We start from the raw sequence: 26,318 nt of genomic DNA, 5'->3' as shown, positions 1-26,318 counted from the left end.
TCAACCAGCATGTGCATAAATCAACAGAAAACATGTAAATGTGAATTTTTAAAAAAATTTTACATGACTTTAGCTTCTGTGCATTGGGTACTGCTCTCCAACTTTATCAAAGACCATTCATTAAATGATCTTGGCATATGGCCTATTGAGTCTGCCCCCAGAAATGGATAAATTGGTCTGTTTATCTTCTGAACTGTTTGTCCACTTGTTCAACACACGTACATGGAACACCCACTGTGTGTAAGCCTCTGAGCTGGAGCTGAGGCTACAAAGTTTACTGAGATATGATCTCTATGGCAAATTTTTAGAAACAAACTTTCTGTAAACAGGACGGCTGGAATTCTCTAGGCTGAGTGATGTAGTGCTTGGAAAAATTCAGTGATATGGTAGGATATTCTGCCTAATGGATGTACACTCTGTGGGGCTAAGGAATTTAAAATCACTGGGGCAGTTGGCAGTCCACTAGCTGCCATTTCGAGCATGCTCAATCCGCCAAGAATAAATGTCCATCACAAGTACTGAAGTACAAACACACCGACTCATAGCTGCTCATAAATCTCTGGTATTCAGCCATATTTTAGAATAACATTTAGTTTCTGTGCAGTAAGTCAATGGAGTGAATCTCTGGTTTGTTTTTCAAGGTGGGGGTTGGCCGTAGGTTGTCCGATGTGGTGTGCTTTCTTCCTTCAAGTAAAATCTCTTAAATACAAACTCTTTAAAATAGGCATTGGTAGTACCTTTATTTAGCAAGTGTGGGCCTGCTAGTCACAGCTGTGTCTCCTGAGAAAAGAGTATTACCAGGCACAATTGGGTCTCGCAGTGTTGTCTGTGATCTTCAGCCCCTCACCATCCAAATCCAATCTTGTGGACATTCGAGTTTTCCTGCCTTTTCCTGCCTTTCCCTGTGCCCATGAGTTTGTTACTTAGATGTACCATGGAGTCACACTAAGTCAATAATAATAATAATAATAATTCGATGGCAAAGGTGGCAATGCCCAGCACTCAGACCTGAGGAATTTAGTGCTGTAATGGAAAAGAAAATAAACCTGTGGCTGGCACATACCTAAAGTGAGAGTCCTCTGCTATGAAATTACATGGGAACCAGATTAGCTAAGAAATGCCAGTACTTAGATCTGCTGTCAGCTGGGAAGTGCTACCAGATAGGACTGCAACCCCTCCGTACCACCTGGAAATGGCAGTCGCTCCAAGCCCCTTGGGTCCCTCTTCCTCCTGACCCTGGCTACCTCCGCCCCACCCCTGAGACCCCAAGTGCCCAAGATCTAACAACTAAAGGATAACTTATGGCACAGTAGGGGCCTCCAGCTGGCCTTTCTTCTTGACTGGTTGATTTTTTTTTTAAGATTTTATTTATTTATTTGAGAGAGGGAGAGAGAGAGCATGAGTGTGGGGAGGGACAGAGGTAGAGGCAGAAGCAGGACCCTGGGACCATGACCTGAGCTGAAGGCAGACACTTAGCCAACTGAGCCACCTAGGCGCCCCGATTTTTATGCTCTAGTAGGTATTAAATAGTTGCTCAGTTCTGTGTATATGAAAAAGTATGCTAGATCAGTCAGCATAGGCTGGGTTAGCTGCAGAAACAAATGGCCCTCGACTCTTGGGGGTTGATAACAACAAAGTTGTATTTGTCACTCATACAACATGCCCATCAAGCATCTGCTATGGCTCCGTCCTGTGTCTTCTCCATGCCAGAATCAGTGAGGGAGGAGGAAGGGACAGGGAATGGTGGCCCGTGTGCTGGCCAGGAGGCACTGCTCATGAGGTAGGGGTCACCTCTGCTCACATTTTGTCATCCAGAGCAAGTCTCTTGACCAGCTTGAGTTTACAGGTAGGGCCATTTAAGGAAGAAAAGGGCTGCAGCCCGCCACACAGTGTGTTCAGAAGGTTTCTCTTGGTGATTTATCACGTTCACTCTCTTTGCCTGACTCCTGGCTGCTCACCAATTCCGGCGCTCTCTCCTTCCACTGCTACTCTGGTCTAACCCCCAGGTTGGCCCTGTGTCACCTTGCTTTAGTTTCAGATGGGATCTAATTGATATCTGCTCAATTTCAACACCCATGTCTTTTTCTTTTAAAGATTTTATTTTTAAGTCATCTCTATACCCAGTGTGGGGCTCGAACTCACAACCCCAAGATCAAGAGTTGCCTGCTCCACCAACTGAGCCAGCCAGCGCCCCTCAACACCCATCTTGGCAACCCTTCCCCGCTGTCCACAGTAGCCCGAGGCCTTAGGCCAGTGGTCTCCAAACTTCTTTAATTTTGCCGCTCTAGCAGAAATAGTTTTTGAGCATGTATCCCAAAGTTACATTTATTTCCATTGTGAGATGTTAAACTATGAATCCACTTATTATGTATTAATCAAGTTTAAGTTCTAGCTTTTTAAAAAATAAATGTAAATGGAAGTTCTAATATTTTCTTACTATATCCTGCTGTTACAGTCTAAAGTGTGTCCCTCCTCAAATTCATATTTTGAAGTCCTAACCCCCAGTACCTCAGAATGTGACATTCTGTATTTGCAAATAAAGCGTATTTGGAGATGGAGTCTTTAAATAGACAGTTAAGTTAAAATGAGGTCATCTGGGTGGGCCCTAATCCAGTAGGACTGCATCCTTATAAGAGGAAGAGATTAGGACCCAGACAGGCACAGAGAGATCTTGTGAAGAATACACAGAGACAATCATCTCCACAGGCCAAGGACGGAGCCTTCCGGGGGAAAAAAAAAAAAATCCTGCCAACACCTTGATCTTGAACTTCTGGACTCCAGAATTATGAGGAAATGAATTTCTGCGGTTTAAGCCACACGGTGTATGGTATTTGTTCCAGCAGCTCTAGCTAAGTAATACACCTACTTTGGAAATAATTATTATAGGGTACCCTCATTCTAGAAACATTTTCTTCGAAATATTCCTAAATGGATTCACTTAGTATCTTAAGCTACAAATAATACTATGACTACTAAATAGTTTTTATGTATCAGAGATCTTCTTGGGCCAGGAGTCCCCAACCATGGTCACTCCAGCAGTGCCTGATGTGCATAATAAATGTCTGTGAATGAATGGAATGAACTTGAAAACGAGGAGGGAAGCTTGTGACCCTCACCAGGAAATGGCTCTGAAAGGCCACATGGTTTGCTCAAGGTCAGTCTGCTCTGTCTCACCCCAAAGCTCGCCTTTTAAATTCACTCTTGCCTCACCTCACAGCCCACTACCCCCTCCTGACCACCCCTGCTCCTCACCTGGTAGAATGCACCATCTCAGGTCAACGTTCCCAGGCCACAGAGGAATGAGATTTCAGAATTGAAGAGCCAGAGGAATGAGCAAAGTGAACCTCATTTACAGTTGAGGAAAGCCAGGCCCAATAGTGTTCAGAGAGATCTGGTGACTCCCAAGGTCACACAGTGCATCTTATCTTTGGTCGTCATCTGACTTGCCTGAATCATTCTCTCCATTAGAATTCACACTAGCTCACCCTCACAAGTGAATCTGAGACCCTCAAAAGAGCCCCGTAGGAAAAACAAGTCCACAGAGTGGAAGAAGATCTATGTAATATAAATATCTGACAGAGGACTCCAATCCTACATGTATAAAGAACTTCTATAAGTCAATAACAGATAAGCCAGTAGGAAAATAGGCAAAAGACTTGAACAGGCCCTGCACCAAATGACCAATAAACATATAAAATAATGCTCAAATTGCTCAGCTGCCCTAAATATCAGGGGAATGAAAATCAAACCATAACGGGATACCAACACACCGACCAGAATGGATAAAATAAAGGCAAATAATATCAAGTGTTGGGGGGATGTGGAGCAACTGGAACTTGTTTCTGGTAGCGTAAATAGGTGCAACCACTTCGGGAGACTGTTGGGCAGCAGCCACTCCTATTGCGTGTACGCTAACAATTCCATTTCCAGGCCCCGAGCCAGCAGAAACACAGACAAGTATTCACCCAGACACCATGTAAGAATGTTCATAAGAGCACCATTCATACTAGCCCACATGATGCATAGCGCAAATGCCCATCAATAAATAGTACAATAGAGAAACTTTGTATAAATCCATGCACTATAATGCCACAACAGGAATGAACAAACTATAACTACGTGTGAAACCGCTTAAAAACCTAAAGTTGAACAAACATCAAAATGGCTGCGCTAACGCTTCAGCAAAACTCAATTTTAAAGTAACTTTTTCCTCTCCTCCGCAAACCTGCCCTCCTCCCTTCGTAGTCTTTTATTTCAGGAACCTAGTACCAGCCTAAAACATGACAAAGGAGGCTGACAGCAAGTACACAATTCCTGTCACAATCAGCTAACACCTGTATTTCCCTACAAAACCCCCCAGCCCCTTCCTCCAGGCAGGCTGGCAGTTTCTTTTTTTCTTTTTTTAAAGATTTTATTTATTCATGAGACACAAAGAGACAGAGACAGAGAGAGAGAGAGAGAGAGAGAGAGAGAGATTGGGAGAAGCAGGCTCCCCACAGAGCAGGCAGCCTGATGCGGGACTCGATCCCAGGACCCTGGGATCATGACCTGAGCTGAAGGCAGACGCCCAACCGACTGAGCCGCCCAGGCGCCCCGGGCTGGCAGTTTCTTGAAGGAGATAACCTGCTGCATCCTCCTTTGCCCGGCAAAGTAATAAAGCTATTGTTCCTCTTTATTCCCAACTCTGTCTTGGTGTTATATTTTGGCTCCAAAGCACAGAGGTCGGTTTTCTGACACCTCGTGCAATAGTGTGGTTGGATCTCATAAGCATGCTGACCTAAAAGCCAGATACAAAAGAGTTAATATTATATACGTTCATTTACACAAAGTGCCAAAACGGGACAATGAATCAATGGTGTCAGAGGTCAGGATAACAGTTATCTTTGGGGGGGAGGTAGTAACTGGAAGGGCAGATGAAGGGGTTTCCGGGGTGCTGTTATAGTTCTGTTTCTTGATAGGGGTGTGTTCACTTTGGGAAAACTTAACAAGCTTGTGCTTACAATCGTATCCTATTCTATATGTATGCTATACTTCAGCAAAATGTACCCCCTTCCCCCCCCAAAAGAAGTTGATGCCGGGCTTGTTATTCTCCAGTTCACAGCTGTTCTTTGAAATGTAGTTAGTCATTCACACTTAAGGTCAATGTGAAACCCCTTGCAAAGGTGAACACATTTGAATATTTGAAGCCTCTAGTCTCTCTTGAGGTTTCCTTGGTAGGAGTGCAACGGTTTAGGGTTTCAGGAGCGTCAGCTTCGTCTGTCCTCCAGCTAAAGATGTAAACTGTTGGCCTGCAAGAGCCCCTGGGTGTGGCTTCGGGTGGCTTCGCCCCTGGGGTCCTGGGTGATGTGGGGACAGCCGCAGACGCCCTGGGGCGGGCCCTGAGGGTGCACTGCTTCAGCTCTGGCCTGACAGGAAGGAAAGAGAAGTGCGTCAGTTGTTCCAAGGTGAAGAAAAATTGACTTCCTTCTCTCCAGGACAGGCGCCCCTGTCTCTTCTCTTGAAGCAGATGCAAAGGTAGGAGAGTATCCGAGTCCAGCCTTTCAGGTAGGTTGTTCCGAGGGCGAGGCGGGTAGAGATTACAGTGATTGTAACTTTTCCTAAATTAATGACCTGGAGAAGGTGGGAGACAAAAACAGTGATAAATTAGACAGAGGATGACTTCTAATTTATTGAATAGCATACATTTAAAATGTAATCTAAGTGGAATGGAGGAAGTCATTGAGACTTAGTTAAAAATCAAATCAAATCAAAACCACTATCTAAAAGTTATATGGTGTGAATTTTTTTAAGGTGATGTTTGTCTTGATTGTATTTATATTGGGTTTATTGCATTTGTTTGCTTGCTTCTGTGGCTTGTAAATTTGTGACGGTTTATTACTGTTTTGCTCTGAATCTACTTCATAGATTCAGATTGTTTTGATCACCCATAATTTGGACGTGGGACATAAATATACTTTTAAATTAAAGAAAAAAAAAAGTAAGTTAGTTGGAATCTAATTTAAATTTCTTTCGGTTAAGCTTCCTTAACCTGCAAATGCATTTCTTGGCAAGAGGAGAGATTAGACAGGAAAATGTGCACTGGATATTAAGGATCTACTACGAAGTTAGAATCCGTGTAAGAAAAAGATTACTCAGCCAAGATAATGGGAGATTCTAACTTCTTAGCTTTTCTGCCTGAATAAAGCATAAGGCTTTGAAGTTAAACAGCCCTGAATTGGAGTATGATTTTAGGTAAAAAACTTAATTGCTCCAAGCCTCGCCCTCCTCATCTGTAAAATGGGCGTACTTATTTCACAATGTTGTAATGAAGACTGAGGTAATATATGCAGAGCCCTTGTCAGACTGGGCCAGAGTAAGTGCTAAATAAATAGTTGCTTTTGGTCCAACAAAAAGGATAACAATTGCTATGAGTAGGATCTCTAACAATGTAATAATCTTAATTCTCATTTCTTTACCCTTCCATAAAAAGAGGTCAAGTTTAAGCCATAGAAATCATGGCTTAAATCACGATGTCAGTGTTTAACTTGGATTCTGAAACTGCACTTTTGGGGGGTTTTTGGTAGCAAGATGAAGCTCATTCCCCTTTCTCCTATGTTGGGTAGGCTTCAGGTCTTCTAGATTTCTAGATTTCCACATACATAAAACTTCATATATTAAGGACTTGACATTTATACAGCTCGTGGGGACTTTTTTAAGAGAACAAATACGACATCAGGTACGGTGCCTTGGACATGCCGTGCAAGCAGGGGGAGGCCGGAGCTTGAGCTTTACCAGCTTCCCGGAAAATCCACCTCTGATTAAGTGACAAGAGAGACAAAGAATTGAGAGACACCCATCTCGCCTCACCTTGGCAGAAACGAACCCAGCCCAGCTGGGGTTGGGACCACAGAGACCAGCGCTGTTCTATATTCATCTCCTATCTTAGCCACGTGCACTGGTGTTCCTTGTGGCTGCGACAGGCTTCCACAAAGAACACACACGAGCAAAAAGGGATGATCTTGTCACGTGTGGCGTCAGGGGCGGTGTCGTGACACCCCGATCCCCCCACCTATGTCCCAGGCAGGGTAGCCTGGCTGTGTCCTCAAGCTGCAGCCTCTCAAGGAAACCGCTGTGGTCAGAGCAGAGCAGCGGGGCTTGTGGCCCCTGAGGTGACCTGTGCCGTGGCCCATTGCAGGGCTGTGGCTTTCAGGCTTTGAGAACATTCGGCAGTTTCCCTTGAGTGTCCCAGCAGCATGGACAGTCCTGGTCACGTGCACACACGCCCCCGCAATTTGCCACATTGCCACTGTCCCGGTCCCCTGCATCACGGTCAGGTGCAGAAGCTTTCTCGCCTGTGAGCTGATGACTGGCTGCTCGGAGACAGCAGGTGATGGGGTGGAAGGACAGGGGACCCCTGCCTGCAAACAGAGAACACCTCCTTTCCTGGCCTCCTTGCTCTTCTCCCTCAGGGCCATGGTCCTCGTGCTGCCCCCTTGGCAGGTCTGAAAGCCAGTCAAGCTTTGCTGTGAGGCCGAAGAAGGAGACCAAACATTTTGCAAGCATTCATTCCAGCCATTGCCCTAGGTCTCTACCTGGATGACGTATTGAATTCCCAAGTCAACCCTGTGAAGCAGGGACAGCTTTCTCTAGGGCACAAGGAGGCAGAGAAGGAAAGTAAGGCTCGCAGGGATTAAGCAACTGGCTCAAGAGCACATGGCTAAGCCTGGGAATTGGGTTCGATCCCAGATTGTCCGGTACCCCAACCAATGCGGAGATGGGACAGCTTGGTGTAGAGGGCTTCTCTAAGCGGCTGTGGGAGATTTTTCCTTCAAAATGGTGCTGTGGTATTGGGTTTCTTTTTTAATTGTTAAATATAATTAGGCTGGTAGGTGGAGTGCTGTAAGCAAAGGTAGTTAGCACTGCAAAATTACAAACGTGCAATGGAAAAAGGAGGTCGGGGCTCCCTGTAGGTAAGAACAGAGCCCGACTTCTTTCCTTGGGACAAAATAAATGCAATTTAAGAATCTGCCAGGTGAATGGGACAGTGACTGCATAAGGAGCATCTCCGAAAAATGGCTCTGGGACACTTCATCCCTCCAGCTAGGAGGCTGTGACTTTCTGCATGAGATCATTAAAACAACACTTTGGAGCATGCTTCTCAAATTCCAAAATAACTCAGATTTTCCTGTGCTTTTCAGTTTCCCAAACGCTGAAGCTTTCAGAACTGGGTGCTTGCTTGCTCACCTGACTATCGTGACTTCCCACTCTGCTTGAATTCACGCTTCCTGCTTTGCAAGCAAACCCACATGTCACAACATTCACTGCATTTCTCAACACACGCCAACCATTAAGGACCTACTTTCTGGGTGGTGAGGGATCACTAAATCCCAGTGTCACCACTAGAATGGACTCTTGAATACAAGCCAGAATGAAGTCAGGGTCCCAATAGAGAAATATACAAAGGAGAACGAACAGTGTTATAATGAAGAAGGAGTGACTAATTTTGATTGTAAGTAAGGAGAAAGTTCCTGAATTAGGTAGCAATTAATCTGGACCTTGAGGGGCACCTGGGTGGCTCAGTCGTTAAGCATCTGCCTTCGGCTCAGGTCATGATCCCGGGGTCCTGGGATCGAGCCCCGCATCGGGCTCCCTGCTCAGCGGGGAGTCTGCTTCTCCCTCTCCCACTCCCCCTGCTTGTGTTCCTGCTCTTGCTGTGTCTCTCTCTGTCAAATAAATAAAATCTTTAAAAAAAAAAATCTGGACCTTGAAAGATTAATATTGATAATGATACTATTACTACCACTACTGCCAATTAGAGCTAATATTTTTCAACTGCTTACTATACACTTGCCATAGTGATCTGAGACCTGGATATGTATCAACACGGTTAAGCCTCACAACGACTCTGGGAAGTAGGTGCAGTAGTTCTCTGGATAGGCAAGGAAATTCAATCCCAGCCAATTTATGTAACTCACCTAGCAGTTAGTGAGGGGCAGAGCTGAGCTACTCCCCCACACAGCCAGGCTCCACACCTGCTTTCCTGACTGTTCCCTCATGGCCTAGGAGTGGATTAGATTTTGGTGGGCAGAGGGAAGAGCAGGAGCAACTGCATGATGTGCTTGGGGAATAGTCTCGAATGAGTTCACGACGGGAGCATCGGAGCACTCACTGGGAAGTGGGGATGCAGAAGTAGGAAGACACCAGATCGGGGGGTCAGGAAGACTACGTTTGTGCTTTGGAGCTTGTTTATGGGCAGTGGACAAGCTGGGCTCCTGTGCTAGTGGAAGAATGCCACATTCCCACCCCATATTGGTACATACACCGTCCCCACCTAGAGAGACCCCTTCTCCATTCCTCAGACCAGCTTCTCCTCCTCCCCCAGGCTCAGCGGGCCTCACCTTTGCCATGAAGGCTACCCTGTCCCCCCTGTTGCCTTCTCCCTCTTCCTCGCCATCCACTCAGTTCCTGTCACTACTGCTCCTGTGGGTCACAGCCATCAGCGTGCAAGCCAGTGGGCACAGTCCCCTCTCCCCCCAGCAGCTCTCCCTGTGACCCACTTCGTGAGGCTTACAAATGTTAACCTCTCACCTGACTCTGTCATCCTAGACAGTAGTATGTAACACAGCGCGAGGAACACACAACCGATTTTCATAGATTTCATGTCATTCTTTTACTACCTCCATGTTCTACTTCAAAACATCACATCAATCGAAACATCCACGCAAGAAGTGTATTTGTTTTACCCGTGTTTCAAAGAATATGACAAATATTCCAACATGGTTTCTACTACAGGTGAGTAGGAATGGAATTTGTAAAGGTGTACGTACCCCGAGAATACCAGGAAGTGGTTGAAATTCTGATTTTCTTGGTGTTCACCATGGACCTGTGCTGCCCACTGACTCCATCTGCCGCCGTAGAAACCTCTATTGGCTAGGAAGTTCACTAAACAACAACAACAAAACTTTAAAAAATTAAAAATAAGTAAATTGTTGCCAGGGGTCTGGGGGCACTTTGTCTTGGATAAGTAGACGATGAGCTAAGAACAGTTTCAGTGAAGCGTTTTTGAGTGATTTGCAAGATGGATCACACAGTAGACTGTCCAAGTTGGCAGTTGATACAAAACTTCTAAGAATTCAAATGCCAGCCTCACTGGGATGAAGTGCAGAAAGAGCCCCAGAACTTCGATTGAAGAGGATTGAAAAAAATGCAGCTAAAATAATTCAAAGATTTTGCATTGCAAGAACTCTGAGCTCTCAACTACAACCTGGAGATCAGATCCAAAACTGCATATGCAAATTCATAAACTGAAGCTCCCAAACACAAAACACCAAACAACCAATGAGAACCAACCATTCTCTCTTTCCCAAACCCCATTCTCCTACAAACCCAATAATGTGTTGAAACATGAACAAGAGAATTATATAACTTAATTTGTAAGTGACCTTAGAAATGATTGGGTCTTCTAATTCAGTGGTTCTTAAAACTATGAAACTTCTTTTTTTTTTTTAGGTAGGCTCCATGCCCAGCGTGGAGCCCAATGTGGGGCTTAACTCACAGGCCTGAGATCAAGAGTCAGACGCTTAACCAACTGAGCCTCCTAGGCTCCCCTTAAAACTATGAAACTCCATGCTCACTCATTATAGGAAATATATTGTAGTTCACCTTTTACTATCCACAACCAGAATTCATGTATACTGTAACCTACCTACACACTACTTCTACTACAATGCAATTATCATGATAAAAAGGAGAAATAAGAGGACTGTATAAATTATATATTTATAATTACCATATAATGTGAACTTGGACATGTAAACTACATTAGAAGACCCAGTGAAGTTGTCAGATGTTTATGTAAATAGAGTCATGTTGAATATGACATTTATAAATGCAGATTGTTACCAGCAAAGGGCAGGAGTCTTTCAGATACTACAAGCAATGTTGCCTTTGGTAATGCAACTTTCTGCAATGATAAACAATTCTTGTTAAAGTTCTAAGTGAAACAAAGTTCAGTTTTCCTTCAATCTACACAATAGTTGCATCCTGGAAAACTCAGAGTATATTAAAATCCTGCAAAATACACTTTGTGTTCATATAAGAGTTACATTTTATCAGATAATTATAATTTTTTTTTCTAATCGAATTATCTGGTAAGGTAGTCAACATTTGCATGGGGATGCAATACAATTTTTTGTCACTGTGACAACCAGAAGTGCCCCACAAATTTCTAAAGATGTAAGTGTGGTACTGCCCCCATGAAAATCCTGGGCAAGTCCCAATGAGATGAAGCAATCGTGGCTCAAATGTGGTAAATGGAATATCTAAGCCACCAAGCCAGGTGGGACACTAGGAGGTCCCTGGACACCAAAGAGAAAACATCTTCCTCAGTTTCTGTGAAATCTTGCTGTGAAAGATCCTGTGGTGATGCCCGATGAACAGAACCAATTTATGATCCTGGCGTGATGCTCCCTGCAGTACCAATGGCATCATTTTAAAAAGTCACCCCTTGTTTAGAGAGGATCTAGAGGCAGATCCTTCAAGTTAAAGGAAAAAGTACATTTCCATCTAATGATAGAAGGCTTTACTGGTAGTAAATATTAACCAAGTGCTTGAATGGCTGAAGGTTTACAGAAGCTAGAATCAAATATCTGAAAGTCAAGAATAAAAAACACAGGGGGATGGATACCAAACACTGATCCTCTGGTTTTCTAAGCTTTATGCCAACATCACCTTGGAATATCAGGAAGCACCATGTTTTGATCTCTATTTGAAATGCTTTCAGTGAATTATGATTTGGTTCTAGCTTCTTAGCTTTAAGATCAATATAATAATGATCCCTCAAGCATAATTTTGCTTCTTCTGCTGAACCATGGCTCAAATAATTGATTGTTTTCTCAGTCTATGCCCTTTATACCTATGAGAAGGAGGTCCTTCTCATCTTCCTTCAGTTTATCAGAATGATATACATCACCTTGATTTTTGTTTTGTTTTGTTTTGTTTCATTTTGTTTGGTTTTGCCTTGGCTACTAGGAAGGTCAGAAATACATCTAATACTCAAGCACGGTGACTGTCTCACTGCAGATTTCTGGTAGAATGATCTCCCCTTTCCACTCTGACTGCTGATGTCTCTCTGACTTTAATTGTCCTCTATGTGCTTTTATTGTAAGCAACATCATAGTCTTGTTACACATGGGATAGAGTGTAAATCACCAATCAAGTCATGTGCTCTAAGCACTTGAACAGTGTGTGGCACTTGGAAGGGGCTCAGTAAATATTTACTGAATGGATGGATGGATGGATGGATGGATCCGAGAAACAACCCAAATTTTACTTTTCTGTAAGTAGGAGTGAATGGCCACTTGGGGGAGGATGAGCTCCCCCTCATCCATGAAAAGGGCCCTTCCCACTGGAGGCCCATAGCCATGAATTTGATAGAGTATGAGGAGTGTTTTTACATGATAACTGAATCCTGTATTTCTGTAAAACCCAACCACTTGGATGAGTAAACATTTGCGTGTGCCAGGATTCCCCCAATGAGTCCACTTGTTAATGTCATTTCCACCCCTGTACCACATGACCAGAGCCAGAGGGTGGAGCACAGAAACCCCGTGAAAAGAAAGCTCGGTGCACACAAATCAAGTGTTTTGAGCCAAATGCAAAAATCTTCATTGAAAATACTTGAGAATCGGGTCAACTGTATAGTTCTTGGCCCAGTGGTAAATAAGAAGGAGGAAGAACCAAGGGGCAAGTTTAGAAGAAATAGGCTCATAAAGTTGGCGACATATTGGCCAATTTGCACCTTACCACTTGTTACTTGATGATACGTTATTGTATATTGCTTTCCTGTTTTCCAGAGACTCAGAGCCTTGGGGAACTAAGATCTGCAAGTTCCATCTCTTCATCCAGAAACTGGGGACCAAGGAGGATTGAGGCTGTGCACCAGTCATACAGTGATTACCAGCCAGCCTGGGCTAGAGCCCAGAGTCCTTGCTGCTTGGTCATTTTCCCATCTTCTGGATAGGAAGCCTTTTGAAGACACGCACTGGTGAGTACTTCCCTGAAGACGAGAGGCCAAGAGTGCCCCTTTCAGAGCTCTGCGACTTCCTACTCTTCATGCAACCTGTGCATTTGGGCGAGCTGTGCATTTGAACTTTGTCCCACAATAGAGTAACTGACAAATCTAGAATCCCTTAAGCCATGAGTCCTTAGCCTATAGGGCCATGAACTTGGATTGGAAAAAGATTACTTCTTTATTTATCTACCTCTAACTAAAATTTAGCATTTCTTTCCATTATGAATACAGGCACCAAACCAGAGTAGAACTAGCAGAACTGGTAACTGTCACTAATAGAAATCACACATATTTTCATACCACGATGTATGTTGTAGATATCTCAAAATATTACTTATAATCATCATTACTTTGAAATTATGGTAGTTGTTAGATCACTGCTAGATCTCATTATTTCATGCATCAGTGAACATATATATTACTATAGTAAAACATTTCAGTATAAATGATTTCCTTTGTAATTCAATGTATTTTATTTTATGCATTAAATACACAGGCTTCACCAGACTACCAAAGATTAAGCAGAGATTCTTAACCCTTTCTTTTCTTAAAGAAGATGATCCCTTAGGGCTCTATTAACCCCTTATTCAATGATTTGTTATGGATCATAAATTAATATAATGTGGATTTCTGTTGAAGCCCAACAAAAGTTTAGCTTCTAAAGCATTGAAAGGAAGTCTTATTACTAAGGAATTCATGTAGATTTGATTAAAAAATGGCATTACAGAAAGTATATTGCTTTGATCTACACTTTCTGCTTTTCAACGATATGCATCTAGCCAGTGTGTTTTATCAATTCAACACCATCTTCTTGGTTGGGGTGGGGGAGGAACAAATTGAAGGTCATGTGAGCCCAGTGTCTCCAATGGGGAAAAAAAAGCAGGGGGAATGTATGCAGAACCTTTCAACCAGCATTAGACGGAAACAAGACCCCATGCATGTGACATCCTTGAAAACCGTTAAAAACCATAAATAATTGATAGATAGAGGTTGTGGGATATTCCTACTTTTTTTGAGTTTTGAAGTTAATTGTAAAAATAAGAGCTAAGTGTTGGGCACATTGAGTCTTCTAATGTATTTTCCATTAGGATGATATCCGTTAAACATGGACCTTTTTGCTTCTCTGATCACTGGAGATACGAATAATTCAAGAATAATTCAAGTTCAGAAGTGTGGCTTTTAGAAACACGAGAAGGCCAATTTTAATAAAATTTAAAATCTTACATCATCACGATGGCAGAAGGTGCAAAGGTCTGTGTGGAACATTTTGTGTGTCCAGAAGTGATGCCGCAGACATGCACAAGCCAGGAAAATGAGGTCATTTTGTTGTTCCTTTCTACAGGCTTTGAACTTGCTGGGCTTTTAATGACCATAACTGCTGACCTGAAGGCATTGGAGGGGAAGGTCAGCATCTGAATGTCCTCGATACGCTTCTGCTGCCGTTTCTAAGTTCCCGCAGATTGGGGCTCACTTCTGCTTTGCAGAAATTATCTGCTTGGAGCCATGTCTGGTTTATAACAATCTCTGGCAAAACCTCAGAAAAGAGATATGCTTTGGGGTTAGACGGACATCAGAGGCAGCAGTAAGTCTCCGTGGAAAGGCTCCCCGGGTGGCATGAGGCTCGGGGAGCCACGAGTCCAGCTGAGGGGCAGCCTCTTGGAGCTTTCTTCTCCTGAGGAGTGTGACACAGTTAAAAAGGACAAAAAAAAAAAAAGAGTCACGAGCCAAACAGTTGCCAATGAAATAGGAGAAGGAGCACTTTCAAGCACTTGGGGCTGCTCCTGGGCGCTCTGAGCTCACCCACAGCACAGGGGTACTCGGCCATGAAGTGACACTCGGCTCAGGTCTCTGCACGAGAGAAGGAATGGCCCGGGACATCAATCTGAATTCCCTCCAGGAGTTGGAACGCGAGGTCATCCTCCAGGTTCTGTACCGAGACCAGGCGGTTCAAAACATCGAGGAGGAAAGGATCCGGTAGGCTGTCCTCCACATGCGTGCAAGTCCCTGGGTTTTCCTGCTTGCAGCCTGCTGCCACCTGCTTGCTGGCCACGGGGGGTTCGGGCGTCCCCTCTGCAAGTGGCCCCGTGAGGGGTAGAGGCCAGGTAGCCCTGCCCTCTAACTGAGCTCCCCACTGTAAGGGCAAAGGGAGGCTGCTCTTGTCATTGACTTAGAATAGTGCCTTTTTGTGCTAAGTGTGTTGTGTGCTGCTTGTCCCTTTGCTACTCCGTGGGACTAATTCAAAGGAAGGTTTGCAGGCTTCTACTATACCCCTCAAGGGAAAGACCTCAGCAAAGGTTTGCCTAAATTGTTGGTGGGGGTCTCTGAAGGCATACAGAAAAGCCGAGAAAGCAGCATAGAAACAGCAGGTCTGCTGCAATCCATTCCTCTTTTTCTTAGTGTGCTTTTGCTTCCAAGTTGGCTTTGAGGGGAGAGGGAGTATAAAATATGAACCTGCTCAGCCTGTTCCCTGACTGATCTGTCAATAGGAATTTCCTTTCCTTGTCTGTCTGGAAGCTGCACGCACTGTTTGGTATGAGTTAACACTCAATAAAGCAGGGCTAGACTGTATGAAAACTGCTAATTGGTAGCGGTCCAGATCCACCCTTACAACGGCGACGCCTCGTTCCTCAATGTCTGTAAAGGACGCAAAGACTGGAAAATAAGTACGTGGAATAGGCTTTTGATTTTGTTTTGTTTTTAACGGCAGAACTCTTTCAGAGTCTGCCAAGAAAAATACACATATAAATAAATAAAATTCGGGGCAACCCAATGCTTGAGGAATGAGAGAAATGTGCGGGGTACCTGGAAGATACGGTGTCTTTTTTCTGTCCTTCCCTGTTATCCCAAAGCTCCCTAAATGTACTTGTACTTTCTTCCACTAAAAAATAAAAAACGCTGAACAAAATGGAATTGTCTCTGATGATTAGAGGCCTTTTGGTGATTTAGAAACATTGTTTTGAATATCAGCAGAGTAACTCGGACGCTGTGGTCAGGAAGTTTTGTTCCAGACTGTAGAGCCAATCCTGCAATTTCTGCAAATTGAATGAACTACACTTGTTTTTGGGGATTGGCTTCTCTCTTCTAAAAGTAGCTAGCAGAGACATTTCTTTTTTTTATTTTATTTTTATTTTTATTTATTTATTTGAGAGAGAGAGACACAGCGAGAGAGGGAACACAAGCAGGGGGAGTGGGAGAGGGAGAAGCAGGCTTCCCACTGAGCAGGGAGCCCGATGTGGGGCTCGATCCCAGGACCCTCAGATCATGACCTGAGCTGAAGGCAGCTGCTTAACGACTGAGCCACCCAGGCGCCCCTAGCAGAGACATTTCATACAAGAGTGTTCTGGTTAATAACACCTCTTTGGGGTCCAGTGTAAGGTCCCTTAGCACACTTGGGCTATTATCTCGGGGAAATAGGGACTGGAAGTGAACTGACCACCATTAAAAAACAAAAAACAAAACAAAACAAAACAAAACAGTAGCTGGGACGCCTGGGTGGCTCAGTTGTTAAGCGTCTGCCTTCGGCTCAGGTCATGATCCCAGGATCCTGGGATTGAGCCCAGCATCGGGCTCCCTGCTCTGCAGGAAGCCTGCTTCTCCCTCTCCCACTCCCCCCTGCTTGTGTTCCTGCTCTCACTATCTCTCTTTCTGTCAAATAAGTAAAATCTTTTTAAAAAAACAGTAGCAAAAGCATAACATCAGTTAAATAATTTTATTGGATAACTTAATTACAATAGCAGGCATGTATATCTTTATAGATCTTTCCATGCCTTCTATATTAAAATTGATGCCATTTTCTCTGTGTGCGTGTGTGTGTTTTGTTTTGTTCTCTCTCTGTCCTTGCTAACCATGATGATGTCCTTTGGGCATGGAGGGATGAGCCTAGAACCAAACTAGAGACTAACTCCTCTGTGCCGGCCACTTTTTAGGCTTTGCCATTGAATCCTCCCAGCATCTGTGGGAGGTGAGCTTTTTCTCATCTCCGTTTCACTGTGGAGAAAATCTCTGAGCCTCTTTCTGGAGAGATTGAGTGAGATGCCTAGTTCACACAGCCATGTTGTTACCCGGGTGTGTTGGATGCCAAAGCCCCTTGTTTCTTCTCTTGCCGGGGGTGGTACTGTTGGGGCCCTCGCCATGTAGGGGTATGTCTGGCGTCTGTCCTTTCTTTCAGTCATAACTTACCATTTGACTCTTTGGGCCACAGGAAACTGAAGACGCACTTGCAGCATCTCCGGTGGAAAGGAGCAAAGAGCGTGAGCCCGGAGTACAAAGAGAAGTCGTGTGCACGCTGTCAGCGTGAGCTGGGGCTTCTGCTGAACCGGGGGGCCGTGTGCAAGGGCTGCAGCCACCGCGTGTGCTCGGAGTGCCGAGTGTTCCTGAGGAAGACCGATGCCTGGAAGTGCACCGTGTGCTTTGAGGACAGGTGAGATGGCTGGGGCCTTCACGCCCCCCGCAGACTCGGCCCCAGACGAGCTGCTGACAAAGCACTGTCGCTGCTCAAGTTCAACTGGTTCATGTTTACAGAGGGCTTCATATGAAGCTACCTTTCTAGACTCGGAAGTTACAGTAATTCAAAAATAAATTTTATTATATAAAAAGGTTCTTTTTTCCCTTTAATTTACAAGTGTTTGTTTATAATGGCTAAGGATGGGTTAACCCAGGGGTTAAGATGCATTTGGATTTCATAACTAGGTGCCTGTTTCCTTAGAGCTTAATTTATCTCTTTCAGAGAAAGTCAAGTGAATTTTAACACATGGAATATTAGAGTGATCCTGTGTAGTGTTATATATTTGTCTTTAAAGATTTTATTGGCTTATTTATTTAGTTAGAGAGCATGACCGGGCAGTGGGAGAGGAAGAGAGAGAATCTCAAGCAGACTCTCTGCTGAGTGTGAAGCCCCATGTGGGGCTCAATCCCAGGACTGAGATCATGACCTGAGTTGAAATCAGGAGTCAGATGCTTAACTGACTGAGCCACTCAGGCACCCTGCGTTATTTATTTTTTAAAAAATATTTTGTTGAGGGGCGCCTGGGTGGCTCAGTTGGTTAAGCAACTGCCTTCGGCTCAGGTCATGATCCTGGAGTCCCGGGATCGAGTCCCGCATCGGACTCCCTGCTCGGCGCGGAGTCTGCTTCTCCCTCTGATCCTCCCCCTCTCATGCTCTCTGTCTCCCATTCTCTCTCTCAGATAAATAAATAAAAAAAAAAAATCTTTAAAAAAAAAAAAAAATGTTTTGTTGAGGTATAATTGACCCGTGACGTTATATTGATTTCAGATGTATGGCATAATGACTTGATATTTGTATACATTGCAAGGTGATCGCCACAGTAGATCTTGTTACCATCCTCTTTATCTGTACTTCAATTCTGAATGATAACCTTGCCGGGTAGGGTATTCTTGGTTGGAAGCTTTATTCCTTTCAGCACTTTGGATTGGATTTATCATCCCACAACACCTTCTGGCTGCAAATTTCTGATGAAAAATCTGCCAGTTGTCTTCTGGGGGTTCCTTGCACGTCCCAAGTTGTTTTTCTCTTGTTGCTTTTAAGAGTCTCTTTTTATCTTTAACTTTTGACATTTAATTAGGATGTGCTTGATGTGATCTCTTTGGGTTCATCTTATTTGGAATTCTCTGGGCTTCCTGGACCTGGATGTCTGTTTCTCTCCCCACGTTGGAGAACTTTCAGCCATTATTTCTTCAAATAATTTTCTGCTCCTTTCTCTCTCTCTTCTCCTTCTGGCCCGTGTAATGTGAATTGTTATTCCATTTGATGTTGTCGCATAGGTCTGTTAGGCTGTCTTCATTTTTCTTTTTTACTTCTTTTTTTCCTTTTTTGGCTGCTCTGTTTGGGTGAGCTCCACTGCCCTGCCTTCCAGATTGCTGATCTGTTCTTCTGCTTCATCTGGTCTGCTGGTGAACCCTCCAATGTGTGCTTCAGCTCTGTGACTAATGTTTGGCACTTGCTGATGTTTTCCATCTCTTTGTTGAAGTTCTCACTGTGTTCATCTGGTCTTCTCCTGAGTCTGGTCAGCATCTTTATGACCATGGCTTTGAATTCTTTATCAGGCAGATTACTTATCTCTGTGAAATTAAGGTATTTTTCTGAGATTTTTACCTTGTTCTTTTATTTGGAACATACTTCTCTATGTCTTCATTTTGCTTGACTCTCTGTGTTCATTTCTTTTTTTTTTTTTTAAGATTTTATTTATTTATTTGTCAGAGAGAGAGAGCATAAGCAGGGGAAGTGGCATGCAGAGGGAGAAGCAGGCTCCCTGCTGAGCAAGGAGCCCAGTGCAGGACTTGATCCCAGGATCCTGGGATCATGACCTGAACCAAAGGCAGACACTTAACCGACTGAGCCACCCAGGCATCCCACTCTGTGTTCATTTCTATATGTTTCTAAACAGCAGCCTCTCCCCATCTTAAAGGAGTGGCCTTGTATGGGTGATGAACCTTGTCACTTAACCTTGCCCTAGGTCTTGGTTGTCTTTCCAACTTTTGTGATTGCCCAAGCAACCTGATTTATTCTTGATGGTTCCATTGGTGTGTCAAGACCTGTTGATGTTCCAAAGGGAAGGATCTGTTAGAACCTAGTTTCAGGCTGATTGGAAGCCAGACCCATAGGCAGCAGCTTTTATGCAAATAGATACAGTCCTGTGGGACCATAATCATAACCTCTGCTGGCCTCCAGGCCAGGAGATCCAAAGGTGTCCTTTGGATGGAGGTTGCAAAACTCAGGGTTCTAGCCAAGTGTATAAGCTCCTTCCTAGGAGGTACCAGAGAGCTGAAGCAAGGCCAGGGCTGCAAGGATGGTGCCTCCCAGCCTGTGTTCCCTGAGAACACCTTCATAACCTGTGGTTGTGTGGCAAACAGGAAGTCTGCCCCTCAGGCTAAAGCTCCAGGACAAGTAAATAGGCCTTTTTCGCAGGGAGACTGGGGATGTGCTTCAGTTTACCGTCTGTGCAGGGCGCTGGGGGTTGTAGGCTGCCAGGAACTGTCTTCGCAATTCTTATAGTCCCATGGAGCCCAGGAACACAAGCGCCCCCTGGCCACGAGGGCCAGGGGATCAATGGGTGCCCCCTGTGTGGGCTGCATGCACCTGCTGGCTTTGCGACGCAGCGGAGAGCACAGGGGGTGGAGCGCACCCACCGGCTTTAGAGAAGCCCTGGGGGACTGCCTGGGCTGTGCGTGCCCTCTGGCCTCGGTGGTGCTGCGGGAGGGCACCGTGTCTGTTCTTGCCCCTCAGCAGCAAGGCTGTGGGAGAACGCCGTGACCACCTGCAGCCTCCAGCCCCAGTCCGGCAGCAGGAGCAGCTCACGTGCCCGCTGGCTTCGGCCAGGCAATGGGAGAACACCGGGACCGTTCACCCCACGGCAGCGGGAGAGTGCCCCGTCTCTGGGCGCCGCCTGCACTAGCAGGGAGAGAGAGAGAGCAGAAATGGTGCTCATCTCTGGAGAGCGTCCCACCTGCCCCCCGCCCCTCTGGCAGATGCTCGAAGATTAGCAAATGAATCTCCTTCACATACAGTCTAGATGCTTTTCAAACTTGCTTTTGTCCTGGGTCTCTATGTGAGAGAGACCACATGCCTCTGGGACTTAAGTAAGCCCCACTGTTTTTTCTAAGTGAGACCTTTTGGGGGCACATCTCTCTGGTGCAGGTCCCAAGGGTTGGGGTGCCTGGTAGGGGGCACAATCCCCTCGCTCCTCTGGGAGAAACTGCCCTTGTGAGATCCCTCCCTGCTGTGGGTCTCTGTGCTGGGGGGGAAGGGGGCGGCTTTTGCGAGACCGTGTCTCTGCGTCTCCTACCCACCTCGGTGTGGTCTTGCCATCCTTTGTTGTGGAGGGGCAGTTCGGCCGGTTTTCAGCTCTTCTTCAAAGGGAGTTGTTCCATATGAAGCTACAGATCTGGTGTCCGTGGGAGGAGGTTTGTTCGGGGTCTTCCTACACCACCACCTTCCTGCGCAGCTTTCCATAAGGCTGTTGGGAAGGAGGTAGGCTGACTTATATGGGATACTCAGATAAAGAAATGAGTATTCTTTCTATTAGTGCCAGACTGAATCTTCACATATTTCAATCTTTTGGCATCGTGAGGTTTTTTGTTTTTTGTTTTTTTTTTTAATTTTAACACGGAATTGGTATTTGGAACTACCCATTTCGAAAATGATAAACAGCCTGTTTGGCTCAGACTCCCACTTTTCAAAGCAAGAATGGGCTGGTCATCGATTACTTGAAAACACAAGAGAGGGTGTTTCTGTTTGTTGGGGACGGTGCACACAAGGACATCGCAGAACCTAGAGGAAGGGAGGAACATTCGTCTGGTGTGAATCTAGGAGAATAATCAGAGACTTGGGGATTTGAAAACAGCTCCTAAGTGTTGCTGCAAATGTGTGGGTGCCCTGGACAAAGATCACGAGAGGCACCCACACTGTGTGGGGCGGCGGCTGGGTTTTCTCTCCCCCTTTGTCAGGAGGGTTGTGTTTATTGGGCCCCTGACATTAATGTCCTCAAATTTCCTGTCCCTTTGCAAGGCTTAATTTCAGTCCCTCATCCAGAAAGAAGTGAAGTTGTTCAACCAGATTTCTTTGCTCCGGAACAGCACACCTTGTATTTGGACAGCAGCTTGCCAAGTCACGCTGACTCAATCAGAGCTAACTCCGCACATTTCACGCATTTCACGTCTCTTTGGTTTGTTGAGGCCAATGTCCTTCAGGCTTTGCTTTTTTCTTTTTCTTTCTTTCTTTCTTTTTTTCTTTTTTTTGATTTTTAAAAATTTATATATATATATATTTTTTTTTTTTTCTTTTTTTTTTTTTTTTTTTTGCTGGTACAGCTACTCCAAAAAACAGTATGGAGATTCCTCAAGACGTTAAAAATAGAGCTTTTTTCTTTTTTTAGTGCTCCGGGCTCAAGGCCTTCAGGCTTTTCTTATCTTGAGAGGGAAGGACAGGGAGTTGCTGGGAGCTGCCTGGGCCCTTGAAAGAGGAGGTAACAATTCCCAGTAACATCTAGAAAGGTCTTAAGATTTTTTTCCCTCCTTTCAATCATCCATATGTATTTGAAGTCTAAAGGTAAACAGTGCCTGGTAAGGGGTTAAATGCGTTGGCGTTTTTTTGTCTTCGAATAGTTCACTGTAAACTAAAAACACAATGAGAGGCGGGATGAGACTGAGGCTGTCTCCGGGGAAGGCGGCCTGTGTTGAAATCTGCACCCAAGAGGGCCTCATGCCCTGGCCATTGTAACTCTACCCTCTAAGTACACAAAGTGTGATTTCTAAAACCCTAGCTTCCTTATTGTGAAATAAGGATGCTTTTCAAAATACCGAAGATAATTGCATTACGAGGATTGCCTCAGGAAATCATATGGGGGACAGAACAAAATGAAATAATTTATAACAACACGTACTCCACCCCCCTCCTTTCTTGGCAGTTCTCTGTTCTCTCTCTGGTTTTGTACACCCTGGACCCCCATCCTAGAGAGAAGGCTGGTAAAACTTTAGAATATTTGACAGTCATAACTGATGGGGGACAGGGGTCCTGGACGGGAGGTGGATCCCAGAAGCTTTCCTCTTCCTGCAGCTTTGTCAGCTTGAGACTTGATCCTTGGGAAGAAGTGGATCCATTGTGGGACAAGGAGGAGGGAAGGAGGTTTGTTAAATCAGGAAAGGGGAAGCTGTAGGATGGTTATTTTATTTTATTTTATTTTAAGATTTTATTTATTTATTTGTTAGAGAGAGAGAGCGTGGGCGAGAGAGAGTGAGCGAGAGTACAAGCAGGGGGAGCTGCAGGCAGAGGGAGAAGCAGGCTCCCCGCTGAGCAAGGAGCCCGACACAGGACTCGATCCCAGGACCCTGGGATCATGACCCGAGCCGACTGAGCCACCCAGGCGACCCAGGATGGTGATTTTAAAAAAGCAAAACCAACTAACTAGTTGAGGCAATCAGAGCAAAAGGCCTGCGGGACATGCTGGGCTCCGGGTTGTGTCGAGGTTGCAGGAGGCCTTTGAGGTTTCTGCTTCAAGGCAAGTCTCCTCTTAGAGCTGCTAAGAGGATACCTGGGTGGCTCAGTCGGTTAAGCGTCTGCCTTCGGCTCAGGTCATGATCCCAGAGTCCTGGGATCGAGTCCCACGTCGGGCTCCCTGCTCAGCGGGGAATCTACTTCTCCCTCTCCTCCCTACTTGTGCTCTCACTCTCTCTGTCAAATAAACAAATAAAATCTTAAAAAAAAAAGGGCTGCTAAGGGTCCCAGGGAGCTCAGAGGAGGGAGGGGTGAGCTGGCTCGAGGTGACTTTCAGAACATCTGTGTTTGGAGTATTTCTGGATGAGGGTCAGGACCAGAGAGGGAGACGGGCATCCTTAGGGAAAGAGGATAGCATGGGGATGAACGTTTAGCATTTCTTTATACTGCATGTTTCTTTCTTTCTTTCTTTTTCTCTTCCTTTCTTTCTTTTTATTATGTTCAGTTAGCCAACATATATTACAACACATAGTACATGTAGTACAACATATAGTACATTAGTTTTTGATGCAGTGTTCAATGATTCATTAGTTGCATGTAACACCCAGTGCTCATCACAGCATGTGCCTTCCTTAATACCCATCAGCCGCTTACCCCATCCCCCCACCCCCTCCCTTCTGTAACCCTCAGTTTGTTTCCCGGAGTCCAGAGTCTCTCAGGGTTTGTCTCCCTCTCTGATTTCTTCCCATTCAGTTTTCTCTCCCTTCTCCTGTGGTCCTCCGCACTGTTCCTTGTGTTCCACACATGAGTGAAACCATGTGATAATTGTCTTTCTCTGCTTGACTTATTTCACTTAGAATAATCCCCTCTAGTTCCATCCATGTCAATGTGAATGATGGGTATTCATCCTTTCTGATGGCTGAGTAATATCCCATTGTATATATGAACCACATCTTCTTTATCCATTCATCTGTTGAAGGGCATCTCGGCTCTTTCCACAGTTTGACCATTGTGGACATTGCTGCTATGAACATTGAGGTGCATGTGCCCCTTCTTTTCACTACATCTGTATCTTTGGGGTAAATACCTAGTAGTGCAATTGCTGGGTCATAGGGTAGCTCTATTTTTAACATCTTGAGGAAACTCCATACTGTTTTCCAGAGTGGCTGTACCAGCCTGCATTCCCACCAACAATGTAAGAGGGTTCCCCTTTCTCCACATCCTCACCAACACTTGTTTCCTGTCTTGTTAATTTTTGCCATTCTAACTGGTGTGAGGTGGTATCTCATTGTGGTTTTGATTTGTATTTCCCTGATGGCTAGTGATGTGGAACATTTTTTCATGTCTGTAAACCATTTGTATGTCTTCTTTGGAGAAGTGTCTGTTCATGTCTTCTGCCCATTTCTTGACTGGATTATTTGTTTTTTGGGTGTTGAGTTTGAGAAGTTCTTTATAGATCTTGGATACCAGCCCTTCATCTGAAATGTCATTTGCAAATGTCATTCCCATTCCGTGGGTTGCTTCTTAGTTTTCTTGACTGTTTCCTTTGCTGTGCAGAAGTTTTTTATCTTGTGTGTTTCATTTAAACCTTAAAACAGTCTTACAGGGCAATGACGACTATTATCCCAATTTTATAGGTGAGGAAACAAGAGGCTAAGAGACAGAAGGTAGTTAGCCCAAGGCCTGGGAGTCAGTTAGATTAGAGCCCTGGTCTCCTGAATCCCTCCCCTTCTAGATCTCTGCCTTCTCTTGCCTGCAGGGAGAAAAGCCACTCAGAAGACCTTGGATCTTGGGCTGCAGGAAATGGGGTGTGGGCATAGATGCTTAGCCAAAAGAAAGCCATACCACAGTGCGCCAGTGTTCCGGAGGGTGGAGTCAGGGGCTGGAGTCAGGGGCCGGGGAAGGTGAAGGCCAATGATCCGCAGGAACATCTTCTCAGTGAACTGGGCATGAAGTGATAAGGCTGGAGGTGAAGTGAAATTGAGAGCAAAAGAGAGGCAGCAGAAAGACTTCAGGAAACAAAGACACGTCAAAAAGGACTTGGAAGAACAAAGTTGGTTGAAAGTTGCTTCTAGTTGTGGGGGGCCTATGTTTTCAGTAGGAGCCATCAAAAGAGTGTGATTTGGGAGAAAGAAAAAAGAGAAAGAGGTGTAAATGCGTCCTTGCTTCTTTGCTTAATGTCCCCTTCCCCCCTCCATGTACTGACAATTTCCACGATGAAATGGTGCAAGGTAACAACCATGTTGAAATGTCAGAGAGACTAAGCTTTATATTTGCTTGTTTGCTTTAGCTTTGGTTTTAAAAAATAAGATTGAACTTGATGACTTAGGTTCACATTGATTTTTTTTTCCCTTCAAAATTATTTACTGTGCAGTAGTATCCAATTTCATGTGTCTAGAGAAAACCTGCTCATCCTCCTGAAGTAGACGGCTGAGGAATTACAGGTGCTCAAGACGTTTGCCCTTCAAACTGTGATCTTTTTCTCTTGCTTTGTAACTGGCTGTGAGCATAAGCAATCATTCATTCTTCAGTCTCAGATACTTGTTGGGTTGTTCTCTCTCTGTTTCATTAGGAATGTTTGCTATTTATAAATAATTAGAACAGAGATTTTAGAGTTAGGGTTTCAAATGGTGGGAGGCAGTCCTGTTGATTTGAGGATACTTTCTTGGGCTGCTCACCTGTCTCTGATGTACTATGCTTGAAGCTAATGGAGAGAAACTCAAGAGTGCCTAGTTGCAAATTGATATACAGACCTTGGCATTTATTATCACATTCTTAGTTCTCCGGTTGAGATTTGAATTATTGCTACAGAGCAGTAAGGGTTAAAATAAGATTTTGGAATTTATTAAAGGGGATTTTTTTGTTGTTGCTCAAATACATTTTAGATTAGGATTTAGATGTAAAGATATCATTACAGAATGATGTACTAGATCTTTTGCATTGTGTCAAATAATTTTTGTTGAAAATCAAATGACATTTCAAGACAAGTTTTATAGCAATTGTGTTTCCTGCTTAGAGCAAAACTTCCCAGAGTTTGGAAAAATATAATCTTTGAAATTTCAGACTGATAGTCCCAACATTTTCCTAATCCCATGTTTTGATAAAATACTGAATCCCCACTTCATATCCACCAAGGCAAATAGCTAATGTATGAGAATGGAATAATTTGCAGTCATTATTGTAAATACTTCTGCTCTTCAAGTGAATAAAAGGTCTACCTCCACTAAATATTGAAAAGAAATTGAATGCTGGATATGGTATAGGGGAGCTGGCAAGGAAGGATTTTAGCTTGGTGCCAAGGTTAAAGTGACATGTGTG

At 44.5% G+C, this 26,318-nt stretch overlaps 1 protein-coding gene across 3 annotated transcripts in view; it reads left to right on the top strand.

The window, feature by feature from the left end:
• SYTL3 (synaptotagmin like 3) overlaps positions 1–26,318 on the top strand; it is a 93,492-nt gene that overhangs the window by 1,490 nt on the left and 65,684 nt on the right. The window contains exons 4-7 of one of the 3 annotated variants that reach the window (XM_036110074.2): positions 5,475–5,544; positions 12,834–13,024; positions 14,394–15,025; positions 17,253–17,471. In XM_036110074.2, coding sequence (XP_035965967.1) covers positions 14,916–15,025; positions 17,253–17,471 — 329 coding nt within the window. In that variant the 5' untranslated portion in view covers positions 5,475–5,544; positions 12,834–13,024; positions 14,394–14,915. Of the gene's footprint in view, positions 1–5,373; positions 5,545–12,833; positions 13,025–14,393; positions 15,026–17,252; positions 17,472–26,318 lie in introns of those variants that run through there. The other 2 variants (XM_036110077.2, XM_036110076.2) reach the window with 2 other exon arrangements.

Source organism: Halichoerus grypus, chromosome 9 (genome assembly GCF_964656455.1).
Source record: "Halichoerus grypus chromosome 9, mHalGry1.hap1.1, whole genome shotgun sequence".
NCBI lineage: Eukaryota > Metazoa > Chordata > Mammalia > Carnivora > Phocidae > Halichoerus > Halichoerus grypus.
This window is presented reverse-complemented; position numbering and strand designations above follow the sequence as displayed.